Source organism: Amphibalanus amphitrite, unplaced genomic scaffold (genome assembly GCF_019059575.1).
Source record: "Amphibalanus amphitrite isolate SeventyFive unplaced genomic scaffold, NRLGWU_Aamphi_draft 000340F_arrow, whole genome shotgun sequence".
NCBI lineage: Eukaryota > Metazoa > Arthropoda > Thecostraca > Balanomorpha > Balanidae > Amphibalanus > Amphibalanus amphitrite.
Window position 1 is genome coordinate 255,950 of NW_024881835.1, and position 13,325 is coordinate 269,274.

At 47.0% G+C, this 13,325-nt stretch overlaps 1 protein-coding gene across 4 annotated transcripts in view; it reads right to left on the reverse strand.

Moving 5' to 3' along the window:
* Positions 1-13,325, reverse strand: part of LOC122388974 (uridine phosphorylase 1-like) — a 39,239-nt gene that overhangs the window by 13,941 nt on the left and 11,973 nt on the right. For 2 of the 4 annotated variants that reach the window (XM_043380583.1, XM_043380581.1), the window contains exon 2: positions 4,912-5,043. In XM_043380583.1, coding sequence (XP_043236518.1) covers positions 4,912-4,994 — 83 coding nt within the window. In that variant the 5' untranslated portion in view covers positions 4,995-5,043. Of the gene's footprint in view, positions 1-4,911; positions 5,078-13,325 lie in introns of those variants that run through there. The other 2 variants (XM_043380580.1, XM_043380579.1) reach the window with 2 other exon arrangements.

A 13,325-nucleotide genomic window follows, 5' to 3' on the forward strand; every position in this document is an offset into this window, starting at 1 on the left:
CATAAGACATGCTGACTGACACCATGTGTTAACCCGCGCCCTGATTGGCCCCCCTGTGGTTTTTCTTAAATAGCGAGAAAACAGCGGCGGCAGCGCCACCAAATTTTCATTACCTTCCCGGGCATCAATTTGACACCATTACACAAAATTTCAAGTCACAGGTCACCTTGGGTCAAGAGTTATTGAGGTCAAACTGAGGTCATGTTCGAGTAAAAATGAGCAAAAAATATGACATCTTGAAATGCTCACCAAATCTACAGTTTACAAAGCAATTTTTTAAATTATTTATGTGGTTGTGTAGAGAAAACACGGCGCTACAAAACTGCCATCTCGGATTTTCAGAATTTTTGGAATTTCACCCAAAAATATCCCCAAAATTGATTTTTTAGAAAAACTAAAAAATAAAAAAACGAATTTAAAAACGGAATATATGTGATAGTCCCTGCGCTCTTCGATATACACATCAAATTTTAGATCGATAACTCCTTTTTGGCCAAGTTATAGCGAAAAAAAAACTGTTCAAAATTGATGACGTCAATTTTTTTAACTCGATTTTTAGCAATTCTAGACCACGTAGCGCAAAACAGAGACCACCATTGAACTCCCGACCAGCTGCATCGAATTGATACCCATTTTATGCAAAAATATCAACTTTGGAATTTGACCTAATTTGACCTGACCTTGACCTGACCTTGACCTGACCTTCACCAAAACATAATATCAACTGACTCCAAGGGCTGCCTGTCCCACATATTCGCATTGGGCATATAAAATGGACCATGAAACATACATCACATGATATTTTTGTATTGTGACCCTCAGTGACATGACCTCTGTGATTGACCTGGTATCAGTGACCTCAAATGGCAAAATATGTGTTTGACGAACATTTCCCCATCGATGATTTTCAATGAAATGTATTTTACTCGATTTTACAACGCATTGTTTTTTTGTTTGTTTTTTTTTTTTGGTTGGGTTAGGCCCTCAACGCATTTCTTGAAATGCCTGTAAACGGTAAAAATTCAACCTTTGACCTGACCTGTGACGTCATCGGTTAGACCGAGGTCAATGAAATTGGGTCACAAGGTAGTTCCCGGCCGCTATCCAACGCCGTTTGCCGCTTGTCGCTATGTTACGTGGTTCTCGAGATCTTGGGGGGGGCAAAATGCCCCCCCCCCCATCAGACCGCGTTGCTCGGCAGACCCCATCAAGGCGAGGGTTAATGTTGTGATAGTTCTAAAAAGACCGGGTCTACCCTTACACGACGAACTAACCAGCCCGAGCGACCCTAGTCCCTGATAGACCAGCAGTGAAGATTTTCATCACGCAGTAACGTAATTGTGACGAGACGCTTCCACTTTGCATTTGAATTGCAGAGCATATTTCAGGCGTCCATACACCCTATCAGCGGTCACATCTCGCCAAAATGTCATCAGAGGCCCTTCAGCGCCGCAGAGAAAGAGCGATGCCAGGAATTTCCCGACACTAGGTACACGAATTTCCAAAACACTGAACAGTGAACACTGAACAGATATTGATCAGGCTCCTAAAGGTCAAAGATTATCAGTTTAAATTGACGTGGATTATGCAATGACACCGGAAAAGATGGGGAACAGGTGAATAACCGGAAAATCTTTCTCAGCCATCTGAATGGAAGTACTGACATCGCCTAAAATGCGTTATCATGGAGTGCTGGGTAATATAACAGAGCGCTAAAATCAAGTATCGTATCATTCATGAGAACGGTGAATGTCCCATAAAACACGTCTGTTACATTGATGATAAAGATAAGAAGGCATGCAATTAGGTACATTTTGGCGGAGAAAGACGGTTTCGGTTCTGTCTTTTTGTTGAAAAAAAACTCAATCCACCAGTCATGTTTCACTTTCAGCTGTTGCGAATGGAGAGGCCAATCACCAGACTTAAGCAATGTCTTATAGGTTAGAAGCTGGTGTATGCCTTGGTAGTGTGTAAGGGGTTAAACTTATAATAGGGGTCAAAATGTTGTGGCCCATATCCATGGAACGGCCTTGAAATAGATAACTAAGGGTGCCTGACAAATATACCGAATAACTATTAGTCGAGTTGGTAAGAAACAATGGTGTGGTGCTTCTGAATTCAGCTCCAAAAACTAGCCTAGAAACACGTAAAACTCAAAAAAGTGAACCGAGGTCATCAAAGGTCAATGACCTGACCTGACCTGACCTTCAGGTGACCTTGACACCCACCCTAATGCATGGGTCCAACAGTATATCACATGTTTGAACGTTTGAAACCACGAAAAGACTGCAAACGCGCGGCTAACGCGAGCCGACATACGCCAAATCGCGGTTCCGGCCAAACATGGTCTCGAAAAGTACATAGATCACAGGTCAAAGGTCATTTGGGTCAGGGTCATGAAATGCTTGGAATAGGTTAAAATTGATTAAAGGGACTATCCCACCTTCTAAAATGTTGTTAAAACCAGTTAAATTGTGCCCGACTTTATAGATTGAATGACCAGGAACACGGTTCTGGCATTTATTTTTCATTAAACATCTAAGGCTTCCCATATTCCAAACACAAACTTTCTAATATGTGACGTCACAGCCCAAAATTACCTCCTTCCCCAGGCCACATTACTGTCATAAAGCTGATTCTTTTTACTCTGTAGGCACCACAACAAAGTTCAGACCAAGTTTTAAGCGATTTTTCAACGAACAAACCCATTTAAATCAGAATGACTAAACGAGGTGACGTCACACTAACGGTCGCTCGAAGATAGGGCCTTGTACAAGGCCCATTTTCAAATGAAGGGAACGAATTTCTTCAACACCAAGAGGCCGCGGGGGTTGCAACCTAGATAGATAGTGGTTTCTGAACCTCGCCGCAAACTTGGCTATCTCAACTCAAACCCCATGTTAACCCGCGCCCTGCTGGGGGGTGTTTGAACACCCCCCCTTGTGGTTTTTCGCGAATATCTCAAAAACGGCGGCGCGGAGCGCCGCCGTTTTTGGTACACCTTATCATACATCAATTCTACACATGTTGTGAAAATTTCAAACCAAGGTCATTCAAGGTCAGGTCACCAGGTCACTTGAAGTGACCTCACCTCATAAAAAGTTTCAATGTCTGTCATAGCTACACCGAGTGGCCGATCGCTTTGAAACTTTCAGCGATTGCTAAGAGCGATAGCATGTATAAAATGTATATCTCAGAATTTTGATATCGATGACCTAAGGTCAGGTCAATTTTGCGACCTCCCCATTATAAGTCAATGGGAGAAAATTGGAACGCGCCTCTTTTGGACAAAAGACATTATAAACACTCCCAAACACCGAATTACAAGTGGCTTAGACACACTGAACATGAAAATGGTGTCCGTGACCCTTGTTTATGCCCGGAGGTCATCTTAGGTCACGAATGGTATCTAACAGTTTTTCGCAAATAACTTTTGATGGAGGCATGCTAGAGCGATGAAAACGCCTTAGATGTGTTCAGCTCGACGATACGGATCGACTGATATGCAGCATGACCCTTTCCGGTCAGGTCATGACCTTGACCTGAGGTCAAATTTTCAAGTTGACCTTTCAAGGTCAACTTATAGTTCATTCGATGCGTCTTGACGAGAGGAACACAATGCCGGTAAATATAACCTCGTAAAAGGCTTGGGTCAAAAGTTATTGCAGAAAAACTGTTTCCGAAAAAATCGGCTATTTTTGCAGTTTTTGCCCCCTGCAGGCAAAACCGTTGACGTTAGGTCAAATCTGAGATGATTATTCAGAAAGGGCTCTAATAGGGCTATCGAATGCGCTTTTCCGCGGCGCTGTAGCTCTATTGGTTCTCGAGTTATGCGTTGGCTTCTTGGAAATTTTCGACATTCGACCTGGAAATCGGCGAAATTTTGCCTTTAATGACCTCTGGTGACCTGACCTTTGACCTGACCAAAAAATTGACCGAAGTGATTTCGTCATTATTTTTTACGCTCTTTCGAACGCCGCTTTCCGCGTATCGCTACGTGGCCCAGGAGCCGAGTTACAAGGGGGGGGTGTTCAAACACCCCCCCCCCCCCCCAGCAGGGCGTGGAAATCCAGGACCCCCAGCCGGGCGCGGGTTAAAGGTGGGATAGTCCCTTTAACGCGAGGGTTCTGTAAGTTTCGTCGCGATCAGCCATTTTTACGCGAGTTATTCGCGAACAACCGAGGGGGTCTGTGTTCGACCCCCCCCCCCTCCCCTAAACGGGTGAGGGTTTAACTGCGATTACTCAGCCTGTGTGACTGTGATGCGGCACAGTCTACCACTCCAGGCAACTGATTGCCTGTGGAAAGTGGAACATCATTCTGTAGTCAACTGTACAGTTGTAAACAGCATTTCGTCACGGTTGGAAAAGCAATGACTTATTCCATAAGCAACAAGGTGAAGCCACGGTTCTTCACATCTCGAATATCCAGTGACTCATTGCCGAAAGAAAAATACCAATTAAATTAATATGCGAAACCCGTTAAAATGATCGTTTATATAGAGGCTAATGGTATAAAGTCATTTCCTCTAAAAGGCCATTTGCACTTTGTTTTCCAGGAAATCATGGGTCAAACATGTTAGGCGAGCCAATGAATATGATGGGAAGTAGCGTTACGATTCGATAAAGTTCGTATACCTCAAAAAATACGATCATGATCCGTGCCGATTGAAGATAAAGCATTAACTCACAAGCTAAAATCGACCATTGCTTGTTGTACTTTCGGCGTAAGGAATTCAGAAACACTTAACACTGAGCGTCCTGAAATGGTCAGGGAAACTTTCCTAGACAAGGTCGTCTGTTGAAGTTTATAGGTCGTGTAGCCATTGCATTGGTCGTTTATGATTGACTGAATGAAAAGGAACATTGGGTATTATCCTACATTGACATAGCAACTGCTAAGAAGTGCTCACCTTTCGGCCTTTTTGATGTCATCTTCTCGCGCTTTCTGCAGCTCTTCAATCGTCGACAGGCCGAGTCTGAAGTCGCACGGCATGTCGGCGCTGCTCGTTCGGCTGGTCGTTCACACCGGTCTCCCGCGCCACCTACCACGGACGCGTCTCTCACACAACTGTCCCGGGCCGGGTCAGAGGGTCACTCCAGGCCCGGCCGTGACGTCACCGCACCCCTGGCACAGCCGCCGCCGGACGGAGGGGCGGCGAGATGTTACCAACGCACGCACTAACAGATGCGCTGACAGGCTGCGAAACGCACGTGTAAGGACAGCTGACTGTCACGCATAAAGGAGCATCGTTCGGTGGGGCTATTACACGTAGTTCGATGAGTGATTAAAGAGTTTATCAGAGGGGGAGAGAGGGAGAAGGGATGGAAGGGTGCCCATTGCGAAGGCCATCTGAACGGTCGCACCTGGTGGGCGTGGCACGCCAGGGGAGCCAGGCCATTGGCCGCTGGCGGGGGTGTGGCCGGTGCCCCCCCCCCCCTCCCGCCCTCCTACCCCCGCCGGAATAACTGTAGCTGTGACATCAGACGGTTTCCCTCTAACCGGGAAGTACGACTGCGCACGGCTTCTGACGCAACGCTGTTCCGGTGATGGCAGGAGCTGTTGCAACGATGATGCGAGGAAACGAAACGGGAAAGTGGCCGATTACCTGAAACCTCCCCGTGGCAGTGGTCCAAAGAAGTGTCTCGCGCAAAATGACACGTCCCATTCATGCCGTCAATGTACCTAAGTGGATATACCAGAAGCGTACTATGCATGGTCCATCATTTTCTTTTAAAGGGAATAGTTCTCTTTCCCGAAATTAGTTTTTAGCAATGGATTTATGATTTTTTATGCTCAAAATGGTCAGCAAAGAAAATAAAACGTTTTTGTAAAAGAGATTATTTTCTATATTTTAATATACGAGGAACTATATTCTATATAAAATAATGTTTGACGCAGAAGCATGATTACGCGTCAACCAATCATGTCTATCGTCATTTGGTCCGTAAAAATATTTACTAACAATAAAGGTATGGTATCATTGAGCGTAATTTTGGCCAAAATGTAGCTACAAGAATGACAATTTCTACATCCCAGTACTATTCTTCGCTGAACTCACCTGTTGAACTCACCTGTTAGGTTTTCTTGTTCATTCCCCAGATGGTGGTAGGGTTGTTAGAGACAGGAAACCGTGTCTGAAAACCGTGGCTGATGATGGCCTTGTGTTATCACAGACCTTTACTGAGACAGAATGTCTACTGGAGATCATGGAAGACATCAGCAGCACATTTGGCCTACAAATAAACAGGGACAAGAGCGCAGTGATGGTCTTCAACAGCAAGGACCAACCGAAGAACATTGCGAACGCAGCGAACATCCCTGTAGTCAACAAGATTAAGTACTTGGGACTTACCGTTACCAACAAGCAGAACCTGTTTACAGCCCACATCAAGGAGATGCACAAGAAAGCTCAGAAAATGGCCAACATGACATATGGCATTACACAAAGGTGCTGCAACAAATTGATGATTGGCAAATGCTACTGGAAGTGTCTGGTGCTCCCCTCTTTTCTCCATGGAGCAAGCATTCTCCACCTTTCAGAAACAGACATTAAAATTTCCAGATATTGGAAACGGGGTATACAGACATATACTAGGAGCACCGAGGTATTCGCCCATCTGTACGCTCAGAGGTGAGGTGGAAGCCTCCCTCATGAAAACTAGAATGATGGAGAGACACCTACAGTACCTAAGAGGGATAATTCAAGGAAACAACGACCTGACATGAAGAGTAGTACATGTAGAAGTTGAACTCGAGACCAAGAAGAGCGCATGGGCAAAAACTACAAAGAAATACTTAGACGACATTAGATCGAATTATGAAGAACTGGAGAGAATGACCAAAACTTCACTGAAGAAACGCATAAAGGAATGAGACGATAGACAGTGGAAAGAACTCGAAGCTAAGTCCAGCCTAGCCATATACCGGTCAGGCAAGAACTCGGTAAAGGAAGACCCGATATACGACAACACACCGTCCTCAGTAATCCTCTTCCGAGCAAGGACCAACACACCACCACTACGAGCCAGAAGACGACATGTAGAGGAAGAAACGACTCGTGTGCTCTGTGGAAAAGAGGAAGAAAATGAAGGTCATTTTATGCTAGAGTGTACGGTTCTCCAGGGTATTAGTCGTTGGTCGCTCGGCGAGCGGGAGGGCAACCAGTTCCGCCCCTGTATCGCGTGACCCCTTGCTCCGCCCAGTTACGCACGAGCGTACTCCACGCCGCGTAGTAGCGTGGGGAGGGGAGGTTTAGAATGGTGGCATGTGTAGAGGCTAGAACCGGTTTCCACCGCCATGCCACCGCCCAGCGACATGGAGCGGGGTCAGTGACCAGGGCGCAGGGAAAGGTCAGAGGTCAGCTTTAACGTAGAGCTTTGTGTCTCCCTCCCCTCCGTGTGTAACGACCGCACGACAGCGGCCGCCCGCCGATCAGGCTTGACATGTCAAGGTCACCCGCAGTCAACGGGCTCAGAGGGTTGGTCGAGTGCGAGTCCGTGGCTGACGACAGTCTCGACCATGTGCTATGGTGCCGATACACTAGCGTGGGTAATAAGTTTGTGTTCAGTGCATATGGCTGCTGGGGCGTGTCCTCTTGATATGATGCTTTGTAACGTGTATGATACGCTTAAAACCTCGCTGGCAGTGGCCAAGAGGAGAGGGGGGGGAGGCGGTTGCCGCCTTCACATATTTATTTTTGTTGATAGCTGCGAGAGCTGAAATTTGGCAAGCCTGACCTTTGATTCAAGCTGAATTTTTATGACAGCATGAGCAGCTGTATTTTCACCCTCGCCCATATTGGTGTTTTGCCAGCGTCTATCGTAAAGAGGGGGAGGAGGGTCCGTTAGACCCCTTTGCCGTTCAGCCCCTAATCGAGCTAGAGCTTCGCGGAAAAAGAGCGTGTTGCCCGTGACGAGAGGAGGCCGATGATACCCAATTTTAACCCTCGCCGGCACAGTTGATGCACCCCCCCTAAAGTTTTTCGCGAATAACTCGCGTAAAAAGCGGCCGATCGCGACGAAACTTTCAGTACCCTCGCATTGATCAATTCTACACCTACTCTGAAATTTTTTTGACCCTGACCCAAATGACCTTTGACCTGTGACCTCTTTTTCGAGACCATGTTTGGCCGGAATCGCGATTCGGCTTATGTCGGCTCGCATTAGCCGCGCGTTTGCAAGCTTTTCGTGGTTTCAAACGTTCAAACATGTGATTTGATGTTGCTCCCATACATAAGGGTGGGTTTCAAGGTCAGCTGAAGGTCAGGTCAGGTCATTGACCTTTGGTGACCTCGGGTGACCTCGGCTCACTTTTTCGAGTTTTACATGCTTCTAGGCTAGTTTTTGGAGCTGAATTCGAATTTAGCAACCATTTGAACATTTACGAAGTAGTTTTGGTGCCTTCGTAACATGTTACGAAGCTGTCAGAGGCGGTTGACACGTATTACGAATACCCGTCACAACCCCTACCGGTTGACCTGACCTGACCTGACCCGACCTGGTCTAAATGCTTAAAGACATCATCTCTGATCAAAGCTAATATGATATTCGTGATCAGCACCCCGGAAAACCACATAGCAGCCACACTTTACGACTTTCTAACAGGTCCCGATTTTCCCGGTTTTTGGGTCATTGACCTGACCTGGAAGGTCACCCGATGACCTAGGACCTTAAAATTGGGTATCATCGGCTTCCTCTCGCGACGGGCAACACGCTCGTTTTTTTCCGCGAAGCTCTAGCTCGATCAAGGGCCAAACGCGAGGGGGGGTCGAACCAACCCCCCTTGTGCCGTCGAAGGACGCAAAATGGCCTGCGCCGGCGAGGCCATCCTGGGTCATTGGTTGACAGGTCAATATAACTCAAAAGTCGGGGAATCGGGACCTGTTAGAGCTTCGTAAAGTGAAGCTGTTATAAGGTTTTGCGGGGTGTTGATCACGAAATTCAAGTTAGTTTTGATCACAGATGATGTTTTCGTGCATTTAGGCCAGGTCGGGTTAGGTCAGGTCAGGTCACATGTTACGAGTGAACCAAAACTACTTCTTAAATGTTCAAACGGTTTCTAAATGCGAAATCAACTCCAAAATCTACCCTAGAAACATGTAGAACTCGAAAGAGTGAACAAAGGTCATCAAAGGTCAGTGACCTGACTGATCTTCGCGTGACCTTGATACCCACTAGAATCCATGCGATCAACATCCTTTCACATGTTTGATCGCTTAACGCCACAAAAAGACAATAAAACGCGTTCTACTCGAAATACGCCAAAACGCGATTCCGGCCAAACATGGTCTCGGAAAACAGGTCACAAGTCAAAGGTCTTTTGATTCAGGGTCATGCAAATTATAGGGTAAGAGTAATATTGAATAACTCGAGGGTACTGAAAGTTTCGCCGCAATCAGCCGCTTTTTGCGCGAGTTATTTGCGAAAAACTGAGGGTAGGAGGTCTGTTCGACACCCTCCTACAAGTGCGATCAGGCCGTTGACCAATGGCGTCAAAAGTGAACCTCTGTAAGGCCCCAAAATGTCGCGACGTCGCAGCACCCTTCGTGCCAGGGGACTTTTCAACGGGGAATGAAGCTTATATGATCTTGTACTGTCTCCCAGAGGCCTTACAACTTGTATGTAGCTATCTCGTATTTTTCTTAAGAGTCACCTGAAGTCAGGTCGGTCACGCAACCTCACGATTATTAATCAATTGGGAAATATGAAAACTGTTATTTTGGCGCCGGGAGCCATCTAAAGCTGTCTCAAGCGCATGAATTCGCGATTTTATACAATTTTTGCAAGCCCCAGCATTCACTTTTCTATTCTTAAAGTTAGGCGACTTCATTTATGACGTCACTAAGGTCACAGGAGATTTCACCAAAAAGTCCCGATCAAATTGAGCTAGCGAGTCGGGAAGCCACCAGTGGACTTGTAAGGACCTACCGCATCGAAGAAGCGATATGACCTCCTTGAGTCAGCCTCGTGGCCTGAGTGGCTCTGCCCTGACATGACCTGAGGTAAACACCTTAAATTGACCTCAACAAAAACAAAGCGTAAACTATTCGACGCGTTTGAGCATGCAAAACTCTTGGCTCTGTAACCACTTAAGGTGAAGTTGTTTACCAAAAACCGATCCCGCGACTTGGAGCACTTATACTGACCTCAGAGTTTATCGGTGGACCTGAGACATTCAACTCGGGTACCAGTTGCTGCATCTCATACGACGCACGCGCTCAGTTTTATCCGCAAGGCGCTAGCTCAATTAGGGGCAAAAAGACGGAGAGGGGTCGTAATCGCCCCCCCCCCCTCGGCCGGGGTATATGCAGAAAACCCAAAATTCCGTTAAAGGTTAAGCACTGAGCGAGAAGGTATAGGTAAAAACAAGTATGCACACGAGCGGATGTGAATTAAATTGTGTTTGAGGTATGCCTTTTTTATTATACATTCGATTTGCTTTAGTTATTGGTAAGAACAGATACAACCAAAACCAAGAAGAGCGCCCCTGAAGAAAAGGTGGCGCACCGGACGGGTGCGATTTTAAGGTCCAAGGTCAGTCGGGGACCTCTAAGTTCGGATCAAGCGCTGCATGTTAGGGTTAACCCTCGCATGTGTGCGGCGTTTGCCAGCTTCTAATGTGTAGGGGGGGGGGGTCGGTTGGACCCCCCCCCCCCCCCACTTGCCGTTTGGCCCCTAATCGAGCTAGAGCTTCGCGGAAAAAACGAGCGTGTTGCCCGTGACGAGAGGAAGCCGATGATACCCAATTTTAAGGTCCTAGGTCATTGGTTGACCTTCCAGGTCAGGTCAATGACCCAAAGTCGGGAAAATCGGGACCTGTTAGAAAGTCGTAAAGTGTGGCTGCTAAGAGGTTTTTCGGGGTGCTGATCACGAATATCGTGTTAGTTTTGATCACAGATGATGTCTTGAAGCATTTAGACCAGGTCGGGTCAGGTCAGGTCAGGTCAACCAGTAGGCGTCGTGACGGGTATTCGTAGTACGTGTCAACCGCCTCTGACAGCTTCGTAACATGTTACGAAGTCACCAAAACTACTTCGTAAATGTTCAAATGGTTGCTAAATTCGAATTCAGCTTCAAAAACTAGCCTAGAAACATGTAAAACTCGAAAAAGTGACCCGAGGTCACCCGAGGTCACCAAAGGTCAATGACCTGACCTGACCTTCAGGTGGCCTTGACACACACGGGAGTAACATCAAATCACATGTTTGAACGTTTGAAACCACGAAAAGCTTGCAAACACGCGGCTAGTGCGAGCCGACATACGCGAAATCGCGATTCCGGCCAAACATGGTCTCGGAAAAGAGGTCACAGGTCAAAGGTCATTTAGGTCAGGGTCATGAAACTTTCAGGGTAGGTGTAAAATTGATCAATGCGAGGGTACTGAAAGTTTCGTTGCGATCGGCCGCTTTTTACGCGAGTTATTCGCGAAAACCCATGGGGGGGTCCATCCGACCCACCCCCTACACATGCGAGGGTTAAAACTTAAAAAAAAAAAAATGGGAGCAAACAAGCATCCCGATTTTGGCAGCATCGTCATGCTTTGTCACGGCACTCATCCACTCCCTCGGCCGAAATATTAGTTCCTTTTTGTATGAGTTCTGGCATAATCCCGCACATTATGCTGCATGTTGTTTGCCATGAAAAAAGCATGTTCAGCTACGTTCTACGCAGTACGCACTAACCTAACCACCATCCCATCATCCACCACTAGCCACCATCCCGTTCTGTGATCCGTTCCACCCCACACGAATCAGCCGAGATACTAGTCAGTCGGGCTAGCGCTGTCCTCCCCTCCCTTCCTGACTGCACAGCTCCAAAACCTAGAGCCGAGACTTCCCGAGCGCGACCTCTGACCCCACGCGGTCCGAAGGGTCGGCCGATGCCTAAGGGCGCGCCGCGCGCCGGCCACCCGGATAGCCTCTGCCGAGTCTCCCTTCCATACACCGTTTACTACGCACTCGATTCATTCATGATTCTGTGTTTCCGCGTCCCTCTCGCTAGGTGGCACCATGGATGTCATAGGCGATCCCAGGAAGATTGCGGCCAGAATACCCCAAACGGCAGAAAATGAGGTTTTTGGAGGATATCTCGGAAAGTATTTGGCATACAACGATGAAATTTCACAGTCTCGTGGTAAATGTGCATACACATAATCCGGGTTGATACTTATGCATTTAAACGTTATATAGGACCAGATATGTCCGAAAAGGCAAAACCAACAAGACTTTTACTGGAGAGCCGTACCAAGCTAACGAAGAAAGACAACGAAACCTAGCTCTACTGAGGCCATACGTGGAAGAACCTAACGAGCATTCCTCTTTAACGACGACAGAAAAGAGATGGAGCAGAACAAGGACGGACTCTACCGGGTCTGGAGGCTGAGGAGAAAACTGGTGACAGAGGCGGGTGACGAGGAAAGGGCGTGACCTAAGCTTATCCCACTAATGCTCTCCCACCCGACCTGTGTTTATAGGGCTACCCGGGCTACCGATGCAAAGGTGACAGCCCGACCACTTCATCAGCATCAGCATCAGCATCAGGCGTGGAGAGGGACGCGATCGGTGTCGCCGAGGTCAGAGTCATTTGAGTCATTTGAGTCATTTGAGTCATTTGCTGGAGGGTGTTTGGGTGGCTGGTCTGTGCGGGCTGGGGTCGGCGGAGTGGGGAGCGCCTGGACCTGTCTGGAAGCGAGCCCCACAACGCTGCGGCAGATGAGAATATTGGAAGGGGGGTGAGTGAGACAAGGAGGGGGAGAAGAGAGAGAGAGAGAGGGAGAGAGAGGGTTGAGAAAAAAGACTGGGAGGAAACGATAAGGACGGGAGGAGAGAAAAAGAAGAGGCTGGAAAAGAAAAGAAGATTCAAGCGAGAGGGCACCGAAAGAGAGAAACGGACATAAAACGGGTAAAAAGGGAGCGGAAGAGGAAGTAAGGTATGCCTAGGTAGGTATGTGTTAGGGCTTTGCGAGAAATTACCTCTGTCGAATATAATCTAAAGAGGCAGCCAAGAATAATAAACACTGGTTTAGCCGTTTAAGAGTGGTGGTTGAAATGCTACTGCTCAGTTTTAGTGAATGTACCATAGCATAATTGAACATTGGTCAAATATTTGCTGTTTAAAAGTGTCTAATGCAACCTACGATAGGCCGCTAAATTCACCTTCGATGGCTCGCGAATAAACCATGGTTCATTATACAATGCATACCTACCGAATAATCTCCCTTCCTATGTATTTCATAGAAGACATTGTTGACGACGAGTTAGAGAAAAAGGTCCGTTTTGGGATTCCTTGTGTGTGTAAGAATAATACAAAAATGACCGAAGTCGAT